General features: G+C 37.5%; 1 protein-coding gene across 1 annotated transcript; it reads left to right on the top strand.

The window, feature by feature from the left end:
• Positions 1–21,807: 21,807 nt before the first annotated feature.
• LOC108992098 (protein RESPONSE TO LOW SULFUR 3-like) lies at positions 21,808–22,713 on the top strand. The gene has a single exon (XM_018966546.2). It carries the CDS (start codon positions 22,144–22,146, stop codon positions 22,507–22,509), a length of 366 nt encoding a protein of 121 aa, XP_018822091.1. The 5' UTR covers positions 21,808–22,143; the 3' UTR covers positions 22,510–22,713.
• Positions 22,714–24,065: the final 1,352 nt, after the last annotated feature.

The raw sequence follows: 24,065 nt of genomic DNA, 5'->3' as shown, positions 1-24,065 counted from the left end.
TAATTTGGTGCTATTATCATCACGACTTTGTTTTTCTCATTGAATCTAGAACTTAGAATTCTAATTATGGATTGGGTTGCCATCTTTAAGTGATCTATTTCATAGGTTTTAGACTCATCTCAAGCGATGTTTTAAGAATCAGGTCCTTATTTAGGCCCTTTGTTAGAGGATCTGCCAAGTTTGTACTTGACTTTACATAGTCTACTGTCATTATGTCTTCTTCCGACAATTGTCTTAGAATGTTATGTCAAAGACTTATATGTCTTGATTTCCCATAGTATGACTTGCTATACACTCTTGACAATGTCGCTAGACTATCACAATGTAAGGAAGTAGGAGGCATTGGACTTGGCCACATTGGCAAGTCTATTAAGAGGTTTATCAACCATTCGACCTCTTTTCTAGCAGCTCTTAAAGCCACTAACTCGAACTCCCTATTTGAGTGAGTTATGCAAGTTTGTTTCTTAGATCCCATGAGATGGCCGAGCCACCAAGAGTGAACACCCACCCACTTGTGAATTTAGATCCACCATTAAGGGTGAAAAAATCCAACCAAACTGAACCAGACCAGTTTATATATATATATATATATTAATTTTTTATATTATATATAATTTTTATTACATAATATATATAATTATATAAAAATAATTTTGTATTACATGATAAATTACCAAATAATATAATATTAAATATTAAAATCCTATATAAATAACTATATAAATAACTATATATTCTCACTATAGTCTATTGTATTAGTAGTTATATTAATACTAAATCACTATATATTATAATATATCACTATATTATATATTATAATATATCACTATAATCTATAATACAATTATAATATATATTATAACATACTTGTTAATGCCTTAATTTGCACAACAGACCGGAAGGAAAGAAAGAATTATCTCTGACCCACGAGATGATTCGAGCTTTGATACGATGTTCTTCGCATTCATCCATATGATAAATAATAAATAAGTAAATAAAAAGAGACATAGAGATTTACGTGATTTGGCATGATGCCTACGTCTATGGGTTGTTTGGGGGTGAAATCCACTATAATGGGTAGTTTTACAAAATTTCATGGCCTCACACATCTCAGTGTCTCACAGTACAATAGGAGAATTTAGGGAAGATCCTTTGGAGTTGTAGTGGAGTTTAGGCATAGGAAGCTTCTGTAGAGAGTTCATGTGTAGAGTTCATCTGATTTGTTGGAAATCCCCTCATATATATAGAGGTCCAACTTGCATTGGGAAATATATTCCTATTAGAAGTCTGAATCATTTTCCTTTTAAGAGTCTAAGTCAGCTTGTCATATCGCTTCATGGCTTTATCTCTTAGTTTGATCTTCGATCTCATCTCAAGGCTAAATCATTGGCTGTTGATTTAATCCTTGCAGATGCCCGCAATTTTTAAGGAAAATTTGTTGTATAAGAAGGTCTTTAGAATCTTCAAGTCAATAATCTACAGAATAAATTTAGAAAATTGGTCGCTGGTTTCCTGTTTGGTCCCTGATTTGTTGTTCGGTCCCACATTTTCTATTTGCTTCTAGGTTTTCTGTTTGTTTTGTGCTAAGCGGTGAGGAGCTCAGCTTGGGAAGATAGGCGGGAGGTGTACTCGACCACATTAGCTGTGAATGTAGAGCTCTAATTTGGCGGGAGATGTACTCAACCGCAGTAGTGGCGAGAGTACGGAGCTCAATTTTGAGTTTGTTTATTTGTGGAGATATTTGTTGGAGTGATTGTTTATTGCCGCGATGAATAGTGCATATTTCGATGATTGTTTATTTTAATTTTTGTGATCGCTTTTGCTTTTGTTGGTAGTAGTTGATTTTCTGCCCCTTGGTGTAAATTGATATTGGATTTCTCGTTTTGTTGTTTGTTTGTAGTAACCCGCGTTTAAGTGGTCAGGGAGCCCGTCGACCCCCTAGATCCATCTTAGGCGGTTGTTGAGCTCGTCGACTAGATTTCAAAGGACACTCTCTAGAGGCGGTTGTAGCTCAAGCATAAACACTCGGCATTTACTGGAGAAGATATTGTGCTTATACTGTTGTCCATCAGAGAGGTCGAGGCCGAGATGGGCGATCTCCTCCAGAGTATTTTTGCATTCACTACTCTTGACGAGGAACAACATTCTTCATGGACCTCTCCTCATTCTTCGTCTCTTTCGATCGTGGGAAGTCATTCTTTTAAGGCTGCTGATGAGGGATGGTGGCTACTTCTAGCAACAATGTGGAGGTAAAGGACTGCACTGGAGGCAAGTCCCTTTCTGGGGTGGCAATCTATGGGGATTCGAAGAGTTCGACTGTGTAGCCTTTCGTCCAGGCTGAACACCTAGGAAGGGGGATTCCTTTTTTACTATCTTAGCCGGCGAAGGTTCAAGGAATTCGTTCATCGACTCGCCTGTCCGAGTTGAGTTTCTTGAGGAGGGCAGTTCTAAGGATGTTTTAGCCGACGAAGGCCAGCGTGATGATCTGTCCACCCAGGCTAACTGCCTAGCTGGTGGTGATACTTTTTCAGGTATTGCGATCGGCCCTAGTCCGGGGGATCTGTGTGAAGACCGACATGCTCCTCCTGACATCTCCACGAAGTTGCCCAGACTTGAGGGCCTTGCGAGCATTCTCCCTTCTTTATTCCAGCTGGCCAAGGAGAGGGGCCGAGAAGAAGCCATTGGTTGGTCGTTGAATGCTTGTCTGGTTTTTTCCATGAAGTTTGACCCTTTTTTCCTGCCTTCTTCTCTTTTTCTTCTTTTTTTCCTAATTTTTCTCAGTTTTTCTCTTTTGTCTCCAGGGCACTTACCAACTTGCAGATTTCATTGTGGATGATCAGGAGGCAACCCTTCAGAAGAACTTGAATCGTGCTTGCGGCGAAAAGGACGAGAGGGAGCTGGAAAGGATGAGACTGGACCTGTCAGACGAGTGCAAAAGAACGAGGAAGCTAGAGCGTCGACGACAAACACGTGGGAAGAGGAAAAACCCGATTGGAGCTACCCAACCAAAGTCTTCAGGACGACTTACCTCGAGCGCGGGAGGAGAATGAACGGTTGGAGCAAGTGAACCAAAGTCTTCAAGATGTCACCCTCTCCATACAAAGGCAGTTGAGGTGGTTCCCGAGACTTCATGATGAAGCGTGGGGATACGGGGTCATCGAAGGTCGCAGATCAATGCGAGCATTCCTTCTGGTGAGTCTGAAGCTGTGTTCGAGAACCTTCGCCAGGTACCTTTAAAGGCTCGTGCTTGCCGATATTCCTACCAACGAGGCAGCCTTTCAAACTAATCATGACCTAGGAAGGAAAGAGATGCCTAATGTTTTCCTCTGTCCAGTTGTTCTTGCGCCTGCCGACAGTTGTGGAGCCGACCAATCCTACTTCTGTTGCCACTGAGATCGGTGTCCTCGACGCCAATATTTGAAGAATTTATTATTTATTATTATATATATATTTTGCGCACATATGTATTTGCACTTTGTCGCCCAGCGACTTGTATATAAATATATACTGATTTAGCATAAGTCTTGTTATTTATGTCTTGTCTTTGCCTCTTCTTCTTATTTTTCAATGGCCGGCTTGGGAAATCATGGTGAAAGGGTCCATAAGCCTCCCATCCACCCCGTTGGCCGATTACGTTGCACTTGCTTATCCTTTTGAGACAGTCATTTTCAAAGCACGACCATCGCTTTCAATCATACTGTACTTTTTTTTTTTGGAACGCTATGCCCGGCTAAGCTTTCTAAGATTCTCGGCCTACCCAGCTAGCCCTTTAGCCTTTTGTTCGTTTCTTTAGTACTGGTTCCCTCCCTCCACGTTTCTCGTCACGCTTTGTTTTAGTCTTTAGGTTCTGAAAGTGGCCTCAAACTGTTAGGCTGATTTGCCCTATCGACTACTCATCACCCCTCCCTGGCAGATGTTTCATCCCTTAAGCAGATGTTTCATCCCCTAGGCAAGCTTGGGGGGCCCTCAGGCCAGGTATTGGTTCGAGGTAATTCCTTGTAGTTACCCTGCCATTTCTTTTGACGCTGCATTGCCGCTTGCTGAGTGACCGCTCGTATTTTGCATATGTGGCAACATAGTGTTAGTTATGCTTCTGCATTGAATGGGGCGCCCCTTCGATTTTTGCGTCATGGCTCCACTTTTATAGCCATTAATTCTGTACATCGTATCAGTAGATATGCTCTGTAGCAATTGCAATAATCAAGGGATTCTGGTTCTCTGGGGGGACACGTGGTGATACGTGGAGTTATGGCATCTTGGGAGGGCAAACGTCGACCCCGCCTATATAATGACCCACATCTTCATTAGGAAACCCATTATACTCACTCTATTTTTTATCTTTTATTCAGTGACTCTTGCTCTGCTGCTTGAGTTCTTAGTTCATTTGTTTTCCTTCGCTTTTCTTCCAAAGTTCCTTTGCATCTTCTTCTATCTTTCATGGTTCCGACAAAATCTTCACACCCTAATGGGCGACGAATCCTCTGGTTGTGGCAGCCTGAGTGCCACAGGGTGGAATCGCCAATCCTCCTTTGTTAGGGTCCTCGAACCTCTTACTCTCTTTCTTGTCTTTTTGCTTATTGTGCCTCACTCGTTCTAGCCCTTTTGCTTACGGGGCTTGACTCTTCGAATTCATTCTCCACGGCTTGCTGCTTTCACAGAGCATAATTTGAATGGGCTTGTTTGCAGTGGTGAATGGTCTTCGTCTGGTAAGCAGTTCTCAACATAGAAATCAACTTCAACATTTAAAATGAACTAACCGTGTCTAATCTATTTAAAAAGAACTAATATATTTAAAATGAAATAATATATTTAATTATATAAAAGTAAAGTTTTAACATCTGACTTGGCATTTAGACCGCATTAATTGGTAGTTTTTCTTAACGTCAACCATAGTGATATGGCACGGAAATCGCATACAAATAACTGCCCTTGACAGTTTTAAATTTTAAAATTGGTTAATAGTGAACCGTAGATGCTGCCTCTTCAAAACCTCTGCTTCTATAACAGAGCCTAGACAGCCAAATAGGCTCATACTCTATGTTGTATCTTCTACTTGGCTGCCATACCCTCATAATCATGTCTTTGGTCTCTTGGTAGATCAACGTCGTAGATCTCAGGTTTAGACTGATTGCAACCTTTCATCACTCTTCTTTTTTTTTTTTCTCTCAACCTTTTAATCTTCTATTTAATCCTCACTCTTTATGTGCATATCCCAAACAAAAGTTCTCTAGTTAGGAAATGTTCCAGAATCTGTTCTTGGTATGCAAACTTTCTTATTTTCATTTTACTCAGCATTTGGCTAATACGTTTCAATCCGGTATGGGTATAGAATACATGTAGTTTACTCTATTGATTTCTTATTTTTTGCTCCATATATTTCTCACCGTCGTAGCCCAACCGTGAGCCCACGTGGAGCTGCCGCTGGCCATCACCGAGAGGCCTCTGTTTTAACTCCACGAAATAGAGCATCCACCTCTCCTTTTGCCAACCACTGCAACCACCACGCTGAGAGCCCCATTAATATCACTAGGTGATAGTACATAGTCCTGTATTTGGTTTCACGCAGGATTCTGCATATTATTCCAGCATATTTGCTAATTTATAGCAACATTTCTTAATGTAGATCCATGGTCAAATTCCAACGTCTCAAGCAATGCGTCAAGGTTGCCTCTTTGCCCTTACATTTGGGCCGATAACAATTTTGTAATAAGTAAAAATCTTGAAAAAAATTCCAACTTAAATCGTAAGCCAGGTACACTTTTATTTCAACTTCTTTTACAATTATTGTATAACTCTATTTCACGTTGAAAAATGAGTAGATGTGCTCAAGACTAGCAACCCTTTGAGAATTGAAAGGTGGAAAATGATAAATAAATAGAAAACATAAAAAATTAAAAATTAAAAAAAAATCATTTCTTGGCTCGGTATGTTCTCTTGGATTAGTACTTAGCATAATGATTCACCTGGGTTTTATTTTGTATTTTTTTTTAATTTTTTGACAATATAATCTTTGGATTCTTAACCTTTATAGCTTTGAATCTTGTCAAGTAGCAGGAGTCCAAGCATTCTCAAAACAATTTGAGGTTTCCCCAGAGTCTCAGACATAACAAGTCCATGTTCATCATACTTTTTCCTTGTTGGTTTATCTCCATCATCATAACTTGCTCTGCCTTGCAATTAGTTCATCATATTGATGATAGTATACTTGGACTTTCAACGGACATAATCCAATTGTTACACAAATGGATTGGTATCAATGCATGGCACTATAGTGTTTTTCATTATTATGATAGGGTGACACCGAAAGAGAATTTTCAGAGTTTGCTTATTCTGCAATCACTTTTGAAGTGCTAATAAAGTGTGGAAATTGTGGGTGAACAAATCCCGGTAGTTGTGACATATATACGTGTTTATCTAATGTACCGTGCAAAAATGCATTTTGCACATCTAACTGATGAATACTCCATCCAGAAGACACAACAATAGAGAGAACCAACCTAATGGATGTGGGTTTTATGACTAGACTGAAGGTCTCTGAATAATCGATCCCCTCAAGCTGGTTGTAGCCCTTGGCTACAAGTTTGGCTTTTCTCCGTTCTATCGAGCCATCCAAAACATGCTTAGTCTTGAATATCCATCGACAACCTACAAGATTTTGGTTAAAAGATGGTGGAACCAAAATCCAAGTATTATTAGACAAAAGAGCATCAAACTCTAGCTGCATAGTCGTGCGCCATTCCTGATATTTTGAGGCTTTGGTCACAGAGGTGGGCTCTTTAGGTGTCTCGGCAGAGGTAGCATGAGCTTGAGGAGGAGGCCACACAATGGTGCCATCGATTTGAAACTTGGAAAAATGAAGATTTGATCTAGATCGAGTTTGCATCGGATGGACATTGAGTGGAGGCGTTGGGATGGAGCTGATTGGGGAAGAAGAAGACGATGCCCTAAGAATATGGTGTTAATGAGGAAGATTGGGAACAAGAGGGCTCAGAGGAGTGAGATGGGCCAGATGCGGATGAATGAGAAATTGGGGTTGTTGATGGTTGAGTTTGTAAGGCTTGTGGAGAGTTGGGCTAGGAATGTGATGATGTCGGCCTAGCAGACTTGGCTGTATAAGTGAAATTTAGAGATGTCGTTGGAAGCAGAATTGCGCTCGGGTTGGGCTGGGAAGGGAAATGGCATGCTCACTGGGTACATAAGTGGGAAAGTAAAATTTAGATTCATTAAATAATACATCTCTAGAGATGTACATACGTGCAGTGGGCAGATGAAAACAGAGGTACCCATGGTGATCCGAACTATATCCCAGAAAAATGCAAGGAAGTGAACGATAATCCATTTTATGTTTATTGTAAGGCCTAAGATTAGGCCAACAAATGCAACCAAAGGATTTTAAGAATGTATAATCAAGTGATTTTTTGAATAATATTTCAAATGGGGATTTAAAATGTAGAACAGCGGAGGGGAGTCTGTTAATCAGAAAAATAGCAGTAGTAAATGCATCAGACCAATACAAATTTGGAGTGGATGAGTAAGCAAGTAAGGCCAAGCCAGTTTCAACAATGTGTCGGTGCTTGCATTCAACCGACCCATTTTGAGAGTGAGCATATGGACAAAAAAGATGATAGGAAATACCAAAATAGTGCAACACAGTATTTAAGGATCTATATTCACCACCAGTCCGATTGTAATGCATGAATTTTAGTATTAAAAAGGGTCTCTACATGACGTTTGAAAGATAAAAAGATAGATGTTACATCAAATTTACATTTCAAAGGAAATAGCCACTTAAATCTACTATAGTCATCTACAAAAGATAGATAGTAGCGAAAACCGCCACGGGAAAGAACTGGTGCAGGACCCCAAACATCTGAAAATAAAAGTTGAAGTAGAGCAGTGGAACGAGAGGTGGACTAATTATATGGAAGTTGATAGAGCTTAGCTTGACAACAAGAGGAACATAAGCCAGGCGTGGAGGAAGTCTTCACTGGGAGAGAAACTTTTGAAATGATCCTATGAACAAGTTGCATAGAAGGATGTCCAAACCGTATGTGCCATTGATGGGGTGAGACTCGAGTACCTGTGTAAGCTTGAGGAGAAGAGGATACCGAGGGAAACACATACATGCCATTCTCAGTGCTACCTTGGAGCAGATTTTGGTGAGTAAGAGAGTCCTTCACACAAAAAAAGTTGAAATAAAATTCAAAGAAAATATTATTATCTACACAACTTTCTAATTGAAATTAAATTCTTAGAAATGGAAGGAACATGATAAAGTTTAGAGAGAAGAAGATTGCCATTGTTTGAGGGCAAAGTGAAGTTGCCAACATGATGAATAGGAAGGGAATTTTCATCATCGATACACACTTGATCTTCTCCTTTGTATTCCGTTGGATTTATAGAAAGATTAGAAAAATCATGTGTGAAGTGATGTGTTGCGGTTGAGTCAGGGTACCGACTAGAGTCAACTGATGAAACCGAAGCAGGAGGTGGAGGAACAATAGTGAAATTTGCCGAGAGAGAAGAAGGTGGAGGAGATTGATAACCATGATTAAATCTATGATAACAAGTGAGTGTTGTGTGTCTAGATTTGAGACATACTTGACAAGTGGGATGATTGGGAGAGAAATGAGTGGGAGAAAACCGACCTCCATTACAGCCTCTACCTCGACCTCGATAGTTACCTCTACCTCGAGAAATCCCACGGCCATGATTAGAAGGATCATGTTGATTTTTGTAGGTGGTATTGGCAGAAAATTCTGTAGTAGCATTCAAACCAACATGTTGATTAGATAATCGTGCTTCATGTGTAAGTAAGTGGTTGTAAACCTGAGGGGGACTAACAACATCCACTCGAGTAGTAATAGAAGTAACCATGAACTCATAATCTGATCCCAAACCAGCCAAGAGAAATGTGATAAAATTAGAGGACGACAAAGGTTTACTAGCAACGGAAAGTGTATCACGAAGTAGCTTGGCTTTTTGGTAGTAAGTAGCAACGGAATCTGACCCGTTCTTGAGCGTAGCCAGTTGTTAGTGAACATGCATGGTCTGAGCTTGAGATTTGGCAACAAAGAGGTCTTCAAGAATGGCCCAAATCTAACGAGATGTAGTTGCATCTAAAACATGAGCAATCAGATTTTCAGATAACGATGAAATGAGGACACTCATAATGGCTTGGTATTGTTGCTGCGAAGTCAAAAAATAAAGATTGGGTTTTGTAGAACTTTCAACAAATGGGTGGGGGGCATAAATGGTTCCATCTACAAAACCAAATAGATTTTTCCCTCTGAAGTAAGGCATGATATGAGCCTTCCACGAGAGGTAATTTTCATGATTTAGTTTTACAGTAACTAAATGTGAAGAGGACGGAAGAGGAATAATGGAAGGTTGGGGTGGAGGAGGAGGTTGCGGGTTGACTGAGTTTTCCATTTAGACGTGAGTCTTAACCTGGTGCTCTGGATACCATAAAAGACCAAACAATATTGTGCAGGAATTGCAAGAATAAAAAGTAATCTGATAATTTCTCATTGATAAATTTCAGTACATTGTGATGGTATTATAAACAGAAAAGAGAATATTCTTCATAATAGAATTTACAAGAAATGATGGGAAAGAGTGACACGTGGATTGTTAGGACCATTTTCGAATACTTGATGCAAAGTCAGTGCAGGACAGTGCTTGGGGTGAATCCTCTGAGGTAGTGGACACTGCTAACTTGATATTGTTAACAACCTCCAACATAGAGCTGATTTTTCGAAAATTGAGGATGTAAATTCAACCGCTATATAAAGTTTGTAGTTTGCAAACTAAGTAAAAATACAAGTCATGTCAATTTATGAATTTACTTTTATAAAATATTTTTTTTGAATATAATATCTATATTTGCTCTCCTATCTCGATGTTCGAAGATCGAGCTAAAAAAGACATACCCTTTGAATGAATTCATAGGATTGTTGCACATGCTTATAATCGTCCATAATGTAGCCGTCTGAGCTTTGTGACTAATGTCTCGTTTGTTTTCACAATTCCTCTTAATTCATCTTATCTAATCATTACAATTTTTCTAAATTTTCATATAAAATAAAATAAACAATTCAACATTTTCAAATCTCAAAAAAAAAAAAATTAAAAATATATATTTTAACTTTTAATTTTAATCTCAACTCATCTCTTTTCATCTCATTTTATCTACAAAAACAAATGAGTTCTAAAAGAATCCAGTACCAACTGGAGCATCCACATATATGAAATAGAATACAAGGTAGGCGTTTATGTGGTAGGCATTTTTGTGAAAGTGACTACAAGGTAGGCCTACCACTATCTCATTTTATTTTATATAATTATTATAATTTTTTCATACTTCTACATAAAATATAATAAATACTTCTACTTTTTTAAATTTTGAAATGAAAATTATATTTTAACAATATTTTATTTAACTCTTATATCATCTCATCTCATCTTATTTATATAAACAAACGAGGTAACTATTCAAAGTTAATGCTTAGTTGCCTTTGATCCCGTATCTTTCTAGATATATGCTACCAAAGTTGATACAGTGTAGATAGATAGATTGATATTCCTATAGTTTTTTAGGGTATTTTTTTATTGAAGAAAGTTGTTGCTAATAGTAAGTTTCTATAGTCTCTTTTGAGAAATGTTGGTTCAAACAGTAAGTCTCTTGTTTCTATTGCTTGAGAGTTTAAGCCTATTTTTTTTTTTCAGAAAAATTTTTAATTCATTTTATCTTGTCTAATCATTAGGGGTGTGCATCCGGATCTGGATCCGGATTTTAAAAACCGGGCGGTTATCCGCCCGGATTAATCCGGATTTAATCTGGGCAGATAATTGGGTTAAATCTGGATATCCGGATTATAACCGGATTTAATCCGGTTTTTTTTTTTTAAGACAAACTTTTAAAACAAATTTATAGCAAGTTTTTTTAAAAAAAAATTATGATACCATGCTTAAATTGTCCATATCTTTTTTTAAAAAATAATTTAAACACTTTCTAAAGTTTATTTATAAAAAAGAAAATTGAATAACAAAATAAATAAAAATATAAAATAAATAATATTGTTGTTACATCACAATGCAAAACATAAATTTATGAAGAACAAAATAAATAATAATACATCACAACTAATTAAACTAATACATAACAATGCAAAATAAATAACATTGTTCAATATTTTCTGATTATGCATCCCAGCTTTGATGATTCATTTTCTGGAGTAGTTTATGTGCAGCAGCTTGATTTACGTGTGTTGATATCTTGGACAAACTGTACAGCCATGCACCTTAGACGCATTCCTCTAAACCAGACATAAAAATACTAAAGAAAACCAATGAAATCCGGAAGATGCTCAAGAAAACAACCACCTGAATACGTTCTGAAATTCTTCCATCATTGTATGGGATGTTATGACCAGAACTGGAAGTGGAGAGTCACCCGATGGGCATCTTTCTCAAAGTTGTTCAAATTTCAGTTGTGCCTTGCCTGTTGATTGAAGTAATGCAATGGTATCCTCTGAATCGGACAATCTAATACACTTCCTGTCTTCTTAAGCAAACTTCCTCAGGTGGTGTTACTTCTTCCTCTTCATACTTCCAGTAATTCTCCATTTCCGCTGCAGAGTCGGGTAGACAATGAGGGGGACACAAGTGCGAAGTTACCTGTCAATAATTTTACAATAAAGCATGAAAAGCCAAAATGAATCTGTTAAATATCAACCCAACGTGTGAATATGAATGTGAAATTGTCTGGTATAGCTGCCTCATAAATTAAGCTTGTCCTCAAGCATTTATGGTGTCTCCAAAATATCAGAAATGTCTCCAAACAGTGCCTCAAATTGTCAATGGCGGTGGCTGTAGATTAGTTTGTCCCCTGAGCTTTCTCCTATAAAAGGAGATCAGTTGTAAATGGAACAAGGGTGTGGGAAATCCAAAGAATGCAGTGTAGAGATAGTTTTTGTTAGAGTTTGTATATTTTGAAGAAATTTTGAAATATATTGTTTTCGCTACAGTGGACGTAGGCAAGTTGCCGAACCACTTACATACTGTCTCTATCTTGTGTTTGAGTGTGTTTCTGGGTGGTTTTGGTACAACAATTGGTATCAGAGCTTCGGTTTTGTGCTATCCAGAAAATTTAAGTTGATCCAAATCAACTTTTGATCACACCAGGAGGTTCGTCTTGAGAAGACGAACACGCTGCCGCAAACGGAATCAACAACGGAGGCCGGAGGAGGTCACACGCGCTCCTAGAAGGTCAGAAGGTGCGATTCACGCGCCAACGGTCGTCCAGAGGTTGAAGACGAGTGCATCACATGCGCCCACGCGCCCCCACTCGCGCCAGAGGTTGAAGACGAGTGAGTTACACTCTCTCACGCGCCCCCACGCGCTCCAGAGGAAGAAGACGCGTGAGTTACACTCTCTCACGCGCCCCCACTCTCTCCACGCGCTCCACCTGCTGTTCCGGTTCGATCTGGACCGTTCAAAATTTCAGATCTGTTTTGGGCTTGTTTTAAGCCATTCGGAGTCCGATTTCAACGATCCAATAGTGCTTTCCAACTATTTGGATCATTCCGGACTCATCCGTACGGTTGAAATTTTGAAATTCATTTTACAGAAGTAAGTAATTTTTCAGATGGAATCAGAAGGAGAAATTACAGGTGATAGGAACTCTGGAAATGCTAGTAGCTCTGGGCGTAGATCCATGGTGTCAAATGCCAAATTTGAAGTTGAGAAGTTCGATGGAACTAATAACTTTGGTATGTGGCAATGTGAAGTCATGGACGTTTTGATCCAACAAGAGTTGGATATTACGCTAGAGGATAAATCGGAGGACATGACGGAAAGGGATTGGGACAAGCTTAACCGACAAGCTTGTGGTACAATCCGTTTATGCCTTGCCAAAGATCAAAAATATTTTGTCATGAGAGAGACAAAAGCAAGTGAACTTTGCCGGAAATTGGAAGAAAAATACTTGACAAAAAGTATTGAGAGTCGCTTATACTTGAAGAAGAAGCTCTTCAGGTTCCAATTTCGAGAAGGTATGTCTATGTCTGAACATTTCAATAGTTTCAATCATATACTTGCTGATTTGCAAAACTTGGATGTAGAAATCCAAGATGAAGACAAGGCTTTACTTTTATTAAATTCCTTACCTGATACATATGAACATTTGATTACCACACTTTTGTATGGGAAGGAAAAGAATAGTTTTAATGATGTATCTAGTGTTTTGATTTGATAAATAATGAGTACCGTAGAAAAGATAAGGAGGTACAGCTAAATACATCAAATGAAGCCTTTATAGCAAGAGGGAGATCAAAGTCGAAGTATCCAGGAAAGAAGAAGGATTCTCAATCGAGAACACGGGCCACATCATGTGGTTCATCAATCGGAAAAGGACTCGCCAAAGATGAATGTGCCTTCTGTCACAAAAAGGGGCATTGGAAGAAGGATTGTCCCAAGCTAAAGGGGCAACAGAAGATCCAACCCTCCACAGCCAATGTTGCCAACAGAGATGAAGATGCAGATCTTGCCTTGACAGGTCTATCATTCATTGGTCATTCTGATGAATAGATAATGGATTCCGGGTGTACCTATCACATGTGTCCCAATCGGGACTGGTTTACTGACTTCACAAAGAGTGATGGAGCAGTACTTATGGGCAACAATAATGCTTGTAAGACTCAGGGAATAGGTAGCATCCGTCTGAAGCTGCATGATGGAATCGTCAGGACATTAACAGAAGTTCGATATGTTCCAGACTTGCGGAAGAATCTTATCTCACTTGGGACTCTGGATTCAAAGGGATTCAGAATCACCATAGAAGATGGAATTCTCAAGGTGGTAATGGGAATTCAGGTGACTATGAAGGGCTTAAAGCGAGGAAATCTGTACTTCTTGCAAGGAAGTACTGTTAGTGGAAGAGCTTCCACAGTCTGTGAGAAGCTAGATGAGACTGATGATGACACCACCAGGCTTTGGCACATACGTGGGACACGCCGGAGAAAAAGTTTTGCAAACACTTGTAAAGCAAGGTTTACTCAAAGGTGCCAAGACTGGCAAATTGTCTTTCTGTGAAAACTGTGTATTAGGGAAGCAAACGCGGATCAAGTTCGGAACCGCAGTTCATAGTACACAGGGGATACTTGATTATGTGCATTCCGATGTTTGGGGACCTACCAAAAATGCATCTTTGGGAGGTAAACATTGGTTTGTAACATTTGTTGATGATTATTCTCGTCGTGTATTGGTGTACACGATGAAGCATAAAGATGAAGTGTTGAAGATCTTCCTTGATTGGAAGAAAATGATCGAGACTCAAACCGGGAGGAAAATCAAAAGGTTTAGATCTGATAATGGAGGTGAATACACTCTAGACCCCTTTATGGAAGTATGCCGAAAAGAGGGAATTGTAAGACACTTCACTGTACGAGGAACACCGCAACAAAACGGTGTGGCAGAACGGATGAATCGTACTTTACTAGAGAAAGTGCGGTGCATGTTACTAGATGCTGGATTCAGTAAACAATTTTGGACTGAAGCTGTGACGTATGCTTACCACCTCATCAACCGATTACCCGCAGCTGCCAATGGCGGGAAGACACCCATTGAAATGTGGAAAGGTACACATGCTACTGATTATGACTCTTTACATATTTTTGGATGCCCAGCTTACTATCATGCTAAAGAAAGTAAGCTTGATCCTAGAGCTAAGAAAGCAAAATTCTTAGGCTTTAGTACTAGTGTAAAAGGGTATAGACTCTGGTGCATAAAGTCAAAGAAGGTAATAATCAGTAGAGATGTTACATTCAACGAGTCTGAGATGCTCAAGTCACATGAGCATAAAGACTCCCATGAAGGCAGCCATGATAGCGAAGCACCTTGTGAGTCATAGAAGGTGAAGTTTATTATGCCAAAAGAATCAGGAGTCGCTAATGGAGAGCATGGACAACTTGAAGTTGATAGCCCAGTCACCATATCTCCAAGCCAACCTGAATCGATTGCAACAAACAGGCCGAGAAGAGAGACACGTTTACCAGCACGTTTTGCAGACTTTGTGATGTATGCACTGCCAGTTGAAGGAGATCAAATCCCAACCACTTACAAAGAATCCATACAGTCTAGTGAACAGGCTGAATGGAAAAGTGCAATGAGCGAGGAGATGCAGTCTCTTCATAAGAACCAGACATGGGAGCTTGTGCCGCTTCCAAATGGAAAGAAGTCAATTGGTTGCAAGTGGGTTTTTAATCAGAAAAAAGATCAAGCTGCTAAAAGTGGTGTGCGATTCAAAGCTAGATTGGTAACCAAGGGCTACGCTCAGATAGAGGGAATTGACTATAGTGAAGTATTCTCTCCTGTTGTAAAACACTCATCCATTCAGATATTGCTAGCTTTGGTTGCACAATATGATCTTGAGTTAGCCCAGCTTGACGTGAAGACAACTTTCTTACATGGTGATCTGGAGGAGGAGATTTATATGTCCCAACCAGAAGGTTTTAAAGAAGCTGGTAAAGAAAAATGGGTTTACAAACTGATGAAATCTCTCTATGGGTTGAAGCAGTCACCTCGGCAGTGGTACAAACGCTTCGACCACTTCATAATTGACTTGAAATACACTCGTTGCCAATACGATCACTGTGTGTATTTCAAACAACTTGCAAATGGATCTTTCATATATTTGCTTTTATATGTAGATGACATGTTGATTGCATGTAAAAGTAATGTGGAGATAGATCGATTGAAAACTCAATTAAGTCAAGAATTTGAAATGAAAGATCTAGGAGAAGCACGAAGAATATTGGGGATGGAGATTAAAAGAGATAGGGTGAAAAGCACAGTTCAGCTCACTCAGAAGCAGTATCTTGAGAGAGTACTACAACGTTTCAACATGAACTTGAAGACGAAACCTGTAAGTACTCCAATGGCCCCATATTTCAAACTTAGTGCATTGCAGTCTCCTAAAAGTGATGAAGAGCGGGACTATATGAAAAATGTCCCGTATGCAAGTGTTGTAGGAAGCTTAATGTATGCCATGGTGTGTACACGACCTGATATCTCTCAGGCCGTCAGTTTAGTCAGCCGATATATGCATAATCCTGGAAAGACACATTGGCATGCGGCTAAATGGATTCTACAGTACATTCTAGGGACCGTAGATCTTGGTTTAAAGTTTGAGAAGAATGAAGATAGTCTAGTAACTGGATATGTTGACTCAAACTATGCTGGTGATCTTGACAAACGACGATCGACAACTGGATATGTGTTCACTATGGCTGGAGGACCAGTTAGTTGGCGATCTATTTTGCAGTCTACAATTGCACTATCCTCAACAGAGGCTGAATACATGGATGTAACAGAAGCCGTGAAAGAAGCCATTTGGTTACAAGGACTGGTAACAGATTTGGGCTTTAAACAGCAAGAGGTTACCGTTTACTGTGACAAACAGAGTGCAATTCATCTGGCCAAGAACCAAGTGTATCATTCTCGAACAAAGCATATAGATGTCCGCTTTCACTTCATACGTGAGATATTAGATGAAGGGGACATTCTACTTCAGAAGATTGGCACTGAAGACAATCCAGCAGATATGTTGACGAAAGTCGTCACAGGGATCAAATTCCAACACTGTTTGAAATTAATCAATATCTCACACTGCTGAGCACCTTCAGGTGCATTGGTGCCTTAGGGCGCATTTGATAGCGGAAATCTCTCATGGCAGATATAATGAGTATTTCAACGAGGGGGTGAAATCATTTGAAGGAAGCATCAGTTTGTAGCAGCTTAAATATGACACACATGGGTGGAGGGGGTGATTGTTAAATATCAACCCAACGTGTGAATATGAATGTGAAATTGTCTTGTATAGCTGCCCCATAAATTAAGCTTGTCCTCAAGTATTTATGGTGTCTCCAAAATATCAGAAATGTCTCCCAACAGTGCCTCAAATTGTCAATAGCGGTGGCTGTAGATTAGTTTGTCCCCTGAGCTTTCTCCTATAAAAGGAGATCAGTTGTAAATGGAACAAGGGTGTGGGAAATCCAAAGAATGCAGTGTAGAGATAGTTTTTGTTAGAGTTTGTATATTTTGAAGAAATTTCGAAATATATTGTTTTAGTTACAGTGGACGTAGGCAAGTTGCCGAAACACTTACATACTGTCTCTATCTTGTGTTTGAGTGTGTTTCTGGGTGGTTTTGGTACAACAGAATCAAGGCTTGATATGTTGATCTGAAACAGAAGTGAGTGGATGAGAAGAAAAGGGTACAAGTGAATTTATTACACACCTCTAAAAGATGAGCTTCTCTCAAAGTCTTTGGTCGAATGCAATAAGATTGTTCCAGAGAGCACAACAATAAAGCCACATATTTCTGATACTATGGTTCCTCCACTTTGGCCATCCCAATCTTGAGACCATAAGTTTCACCATACAATGCGTTTATCAAGCAATATTGAAGGTTAAAATTTGCTACGAGTGCAAAAGAAAAAGGCCAACTACATGTACAGGTGATCATAGCGATAGAATGAGAGAAGTCTTTTGTTCACTAGGTATCTGCTCTCAAGGAATGCTAGGCTCATGAAACAGTTTTTACCCAAAACAAGGGCAAGAGTCGGGTTCTAAGGTTTGGTTATTGGATTCTAGTAAACTAGGTACAGCTTCTACTTTCAATTGTCAAGTAAGCTAAATGGGAGCAAACGTTTCTCCAACTGTCTAATTTCAGATGCACTAACCCATCAAACTTAGGATTTACAATGAAGGTGTGGACATGGCCAACAGGTGTAATATTTAACAAGATTTGTCTGCAACACTTAACAAAGTGGTATGCTGCATTAAAGGTTGTCTTTGATCAATTTTAAAATCCATTTTGTGCATACTGAGTTCATGCCTCAAGAAATAGTTTTTCAATGTTGCTTGCTCTGCTTAATAAAGCCAACTTGAAAATGAAGCTAAAACTAGTAAAGTGAGAACATCCAATCCCAAAATCAGTACTGACTTGACAATACCTTAAACATAATGACACTGGCTAGGATTGCAAGTGTTGTGAACATCACGTAGTATATGGGGGAGACAACGGCTGTGTTAAATGTGTCGAGCGCCCAAAGCATTAGAGTAAAGTTGTTAGAGCAGATATTTTAGACTAAAATTTACAACTTTATAGGCATCAAGAAACATCCAGAAACTCTTGAATTTTGACATATTTCCTTTTACATGCGCCATTATCCTGACATATTTCAGAAATGCATTATCAATTACTCACGAGGAAACCGTCTGTATGATCTAGAAGTACCATTATCAATTAATTTTCTTCACATTTTACATTTTACACTTTTTCAAAACACAAAATCAATGTAGTCATGAAAACAAATCAAAACGTTCGACCTTTTAAAATCCTAATTCCCAAAGATTACGCCCTCTAACATCATCTATCATTATCCAACAGCCAAAACAGTAAGGAAATCCAATACAAAATTATAGGGGAAAGCACGCTAGCTGCCAACCCCTCCCCCCAAAAAATCAACAATCTTCATCATTGGAGAATGAAGAAAATTGAACTAGACAAATGAGTATGGGCTCAACAAGTTAGTAAATGAGTATAGACTTCTGAGTGGATTCTCCACAATTCCACCTAAAAAAACAACCTTTTCAAGAAAACTCACAGAGCTAACTACCTCCACACGCGTGTGTTTGTTGCTCTGGCACATCCAATAATATATACAGTAATACACAATCCATATTTATTTTTGTAACATGACAATACATTCTCAAAACTTTCCATACAAAATACAAGTAACTTATTTACATAACACTTCTGCAGATGATAAATATTTTTAACACTGAATTTGTCTACCATTCTTCTTCATACTCTCCTTTTTAATCAGTTAAGAAAGGTTCAACATATCAACGTTACTCTTTTGAAATTTCTTTGAACCTATCTCTCTTAAAAGAAGTCAATTAACAGAATGCACTAAAGATAAATACAGGACCAACACAAGCCAGGTTAACATATCATTATTAACTCCGCCCCTAAAGAACTAATGGCATAACACATATCTATATATATATATATATTCATATTCTCACATAGATAAATGCATAAAAAGAAACTACATAAGCGAGGAGACTTTGTGAACCACCAATAGAGCAATGATCATGTATATGTGTCGTCGTCTAAATATACCTTATAAATTGTATCAATCCAAACTGATAATGATCTGGTCGAATTGGTGGACCTGGAACCATGCCACTTAAAACTGGGTGTCCAATTTACTTAAAAATCAACTACTAATTGCTATTGTCTTTTTTCTGCCTCCATCAGGATCCTCCCTTCTTTTTGATTAACTATAATAACTAAAGAAATGCCCAATGCTAAAATATCATACTATCTTAAACATCCAAAAATACAATAAAACCCTAAAACACAAAAATTTCAAAACACCCAAAAATACAATCAAACCCTAAAACACAAAAATTCCAAAACACCCATCGTTTACAAAAAAAAAAAAAACCCAACACTCATAATCAAAAATCCCGAAACACATCATTTACAGAAACTAACGAAGTAGTGAAAGAGAGATGACCATACCGCACAGAAACTAACAGAGTAGAGAAAGAGAGATGACAGAGTAGAGAAGGGCTTGAGAAAAATACCTTACGAGCTTAGACTTCACAAATTGTTGGATGGTAGCCTTCGCGTCTCTCTCCCAAATGCGTAAACTGCAAAGGACTTCGAAAGACGAAGGGATTTAGCAGAAGAGACGTATGCATCAAAGAGAGAAGGCATAATGGATTCGGAAAGGAGAAGAGAATGGATTCGGAAAGGAGGAGACACTTGCGTCGAAGAGAGTAGGCAGAAGTGATTCGGAAAGGGGAAAGGCAGAAGGGATTCGAAGAATCGAAAGTTAGGGATTTTGCAATTTTGCAGTGCAGCCTGGGGCGATTTTTTTTTTTAAATGACCCGGTTATAACCGGATCCGGATTCTTCTCACCCGCCTAGGTGTAATCCGGGCGGTTATCCACCCAGATACACTCGGATTTTCGGATTCCGGACCGGACCGGAAAAAAAACCCGGTCCGGATGCACACTCTTACTAATCATTATTATTTTTTCAAATTCTTATATAAAATAAAATAAATAATTCAACTTTTTTTAAATTTTAAAATAAAAAATAATATTAAAAAAATATATTCTAATAATATTTTATTTAATTTTTAACTTAAATTTCAACTCATCTTATCTACGAAAATAAACGAGTCTATGTCAAGGTCTGAACTCGATGCTCATTCTTTGATCAATGGGTCCAATTTTGAAATGGGAAGACAAAAAAAGTACTGAAATAGTTAATAGATGTTGTATGATTATATTTTTGAAAAATGATAAACATATATCACTTTTTATAAAATATTACATAATCATATTTTAAAATTAATGGTATTTTTTTAAAATATCTTATAAAAGTAATACTACTTTACAAAAATATCTTCACTTTAAAATATATGTTGTGAAATATATTATGAAGTGTGTTGTGTGTTTATCGTTACCCTATATTTTTTTACCTTTTTAGTTTTATATGATGCCACACGTAGCATAATTTTATAAGTCTCGTGGCAAGGAATCCGTTAGTCAAATGGCTTCGAGGGGAATCATTTTTTTACAAAAAACAATTGTACGAAATATGTCTATTTAAAATTTATATTTAACATTATTCTTTTATAATATCTTATAGACAAATTTCGTACAATTTTTTTTTTTTCCCCTCTATGGAATTATCTGATGGGAGGATCAAAACGATCTAAAGTTAATGTACGAAATGTGGAATTTCTCACGACATTATAATTATACGAATGAATTTATCGGACAACAGTAAATACCCATAAAAGTTATTCTCTCATTTTCTTTGTTAATTTTCTTGGGAAAAAAAAAAAAGAGAAGGGGTAGTCTTGACTATTGAGAGGGATACAATTTTGATACTATTAAGATATAAAATAAATAATAAAAATCTACCTATTTTCATCAGTTAAAATTTTTGAAATAAGTGTATTTACATATAATATTAGAGCGGAAGTTATGAGTTAGAACCATAACTCTACATTTCATCTAATTAATTAAATATTTTACGTATTGAACTTCTTATTGAGGGAGAGTTTAGTTTACACATGAGAGAATGTTAAAATATAAAATAAATAATAGAAATCTATCTCTCTCAATCAGTTTAAATTTTAGAGATAAGTAGTGATTACACAATGATCTAGAGGCTGAGAAATGCAATCACTTATAAAGATGGGTAACATGATCCCGCACTCCGCTGCCCTGCTCCTACTTTTATATTTATTGAATATATATCTATATTTTACGAATAATTTATTATTCTTGTTCACAAAATTACGGTGTGGGATGAGCCCTCTCTCCCGCATATGCGAGTATCACCCTCAATCACTTCTATACCGTTACCGCACGCAGCATACCTGTCTCTTATCTTATCTAATGACTTTAAATCTGAAAGGAAATGTTTTTAGACCTAGGCCACAAAGTTTTTCAGAAAATTGCCATGATAAAGAAAGGTAGAATTTGGATGAATGTTTGAAGAGCTTTGGACCAGTTTCGAGAAGCTGCTGGGAGGCCCCCTAGCTCGAGGTTTGAGAAGCTTGACATGTTGCGGGCCCAAGTTGAAGACTTTATGAACGATGCTGTACCTTTCAGAATCTTTTGAGGACATTGACTCGTTCTTGGCAAGGACGTGAAAGTCCCGAATTGAATATATCAAAGTGTGAACGGCCGGAACATCTATCATGGAGAACAGGGGATTGGGGTTTGAAATTTGAATGAATGGATTAAGTAGTCGGTGGGTGGAAAGAAAATCTACGATATCTTTCGAATTCTGATGCAATTCAACCTTTGAACAGTGATGGGGTTCGCAGTGGTATGTTATGTCAGCGACTAGAACATTTGCCAAACACGCACGAAAGATTCGAAACTAATTACTTCCGAAAAATGTCAATAAAAATGAAAAGTCAGAGAACAGATATAAAATGCTCAGTGCTCACGCAAATGGAGAGGAAATTTCAGAAAAACGAATCCATTCATTGAATGTGGACATGTACAGTGGTTCAACGTCGGCGTATGCGCGCGTCTCATGTCTATATATATAGGAACAAACGTACCTCTTTGCCCCAAAGTAAGAAACAGAACTACGGGAAGTTCCGGCAATATGGCAGAGCGAGATCATCAGGAAGAAGAAGCGGGAACGTTGAGGAAGAGGAACGCGGAGCTGGAGAGGGAGCTCCGGAAGAGCGTGGAGAGAGAGGAGAAGATGAGGAAGGAGTTGCAGAAGGCGTGGGAGAGGCTGAGAGTGGCTGAGGAAGGGGAGGAGAGGCTCTCCTCGCAGCTCGGCGAGCTCGAGGCCGAGGCTGTCCTGGAGGCGCGCGCCTACCACGCTCGCATCCTCTCCCTCACGGACCAGCTCTCCCACTCCCTCCACCATGCACCAACACCCTCATAAATAGTTGGTTTTTTTTGTAAAGATCTCTGTTGTTTATGGGTGTGATTATGTATGTTTGATTGCTTCGATCCATACAAGGTTTGGAATTATTGTTCCGATCTGTTTCTTCTTCTTTTTCCTTTCGTTTGTTGATTTGTTCTTTGTTTGTTTCAATTTTATGAAGAAGAAAAGTGCTTCTTTTTGTATACTTTGCTTTTTATTTGACCTCTTTCCTTAACGTTCTTGCATGATTAACGCTCGTCTGGACAATCTGAAGAGACGAACGTGATATTTTAGATTAAAAATAAAAGTTAAATAAAATATTATTAAAATATTATTTTTTAATATTATTATTATTTTAAAATTTTAAAAAATAAATTATTTATTATATTTTATATAAAAATTTTAAAAATTATAATAATAATAATAATATAAAATTAGATAAAATCGTTTGTATATCACCAAATGAATAACCTAAAGGGAATGCAGTTTATGTTTTGAACATGAGAAAGTCGTTAATGGAGACTACAATCTCTTCTCACTTAAATTACAGTACAATAATTGTGATAATTATTAATTATTAAATTAATAGAAGTGGATGTTAAATGATTGTGGCATCTAGTTTCGTCAACATCGATGACTCATCACATTAAAAGGAGTGGTCTACGTAAAATCGGAAATCGAAATCAGGATATCAAATTACAATGAAATCACTATTTATTTTAATATTTTAAATGATAAAAAAATATTTAATTATTTTTATTATAATAATAAACTCATTATTATATAAGTAACAATCCTCTCTCGTGTTTCATGCTCTATTTGTTAATGATATATCTATACGTCATAACTTGTTTCAGAATCTACTAGGTTTATAATATTTGCATCCATCCATTATATGGGAAATCCAACTCGTTTGTGAAAGAGTAATATTACATTCAATCGTAAAATATATAAATATTATATGCAGTCGTTTTGAAAAAAAATAAAATTTATTATTAAAAAATTATTATTTTTTTATATAAATCTTATATTTATTTATTTTTTTTATAATAATTATTTACACTCACGACTGTAATTATCATTTTTCTTTATGTATATATTAAAAAATAGTATTTTTCTTATTTCAAATTATGACATGATAAAAAAAAATTACATGAGTATTATCATCATGATCCTCAAGTTTGCACAAATATTTGTGTTGATGGCAAAAACAATCATCTCTTTGAATTTTGGTCAATACTAGTAGGGTTAAAATTAGCAAATACTAGATTGGTTTTTCTAATCTTAATTTTCAAATCTATTGTTTAGATCTAATACCATCGAATTGGTTCGAATTTTTAAATGAACCAATCGATATTTGTTTTTTTCATATTTAAGAAATGGCTTTTAAGAATTTTTCTATTTAAAAGATACGGAAGCGAAACAATCAACTCATTAATATTGAAAATTTTTTTATATGCAAAACAATCAATTTTGCAACCATTATCTTCAAATAACGTGTGGAGGCTCATCTCGTTGTAATCATGATCACCTCTCCAAGAACACAAAAATCACTGGAGGATCATATGCCACTA

The sequence above is a fragment of the Juglans regia genome, chromosome 6 (assembly GCF_001411555.2).
Source record: "Juglans regia cultivar Chandler chromosome 6, Walnut 2.0, whole genome shotgun sequence".
Classification (NCBI taxonomy): domain Eukaryota; kingdom Viridiplantae; phylum Streptophyta; class Magnoliopsida; order Fagales; family Juglandaceae; genus Juglans; species Juglans regia.
The sequence above is the reverse complement of the archived record's forward strand: the minus strand, read 5'-3'. Positions and strand labels throughout refer to the sequence as shown.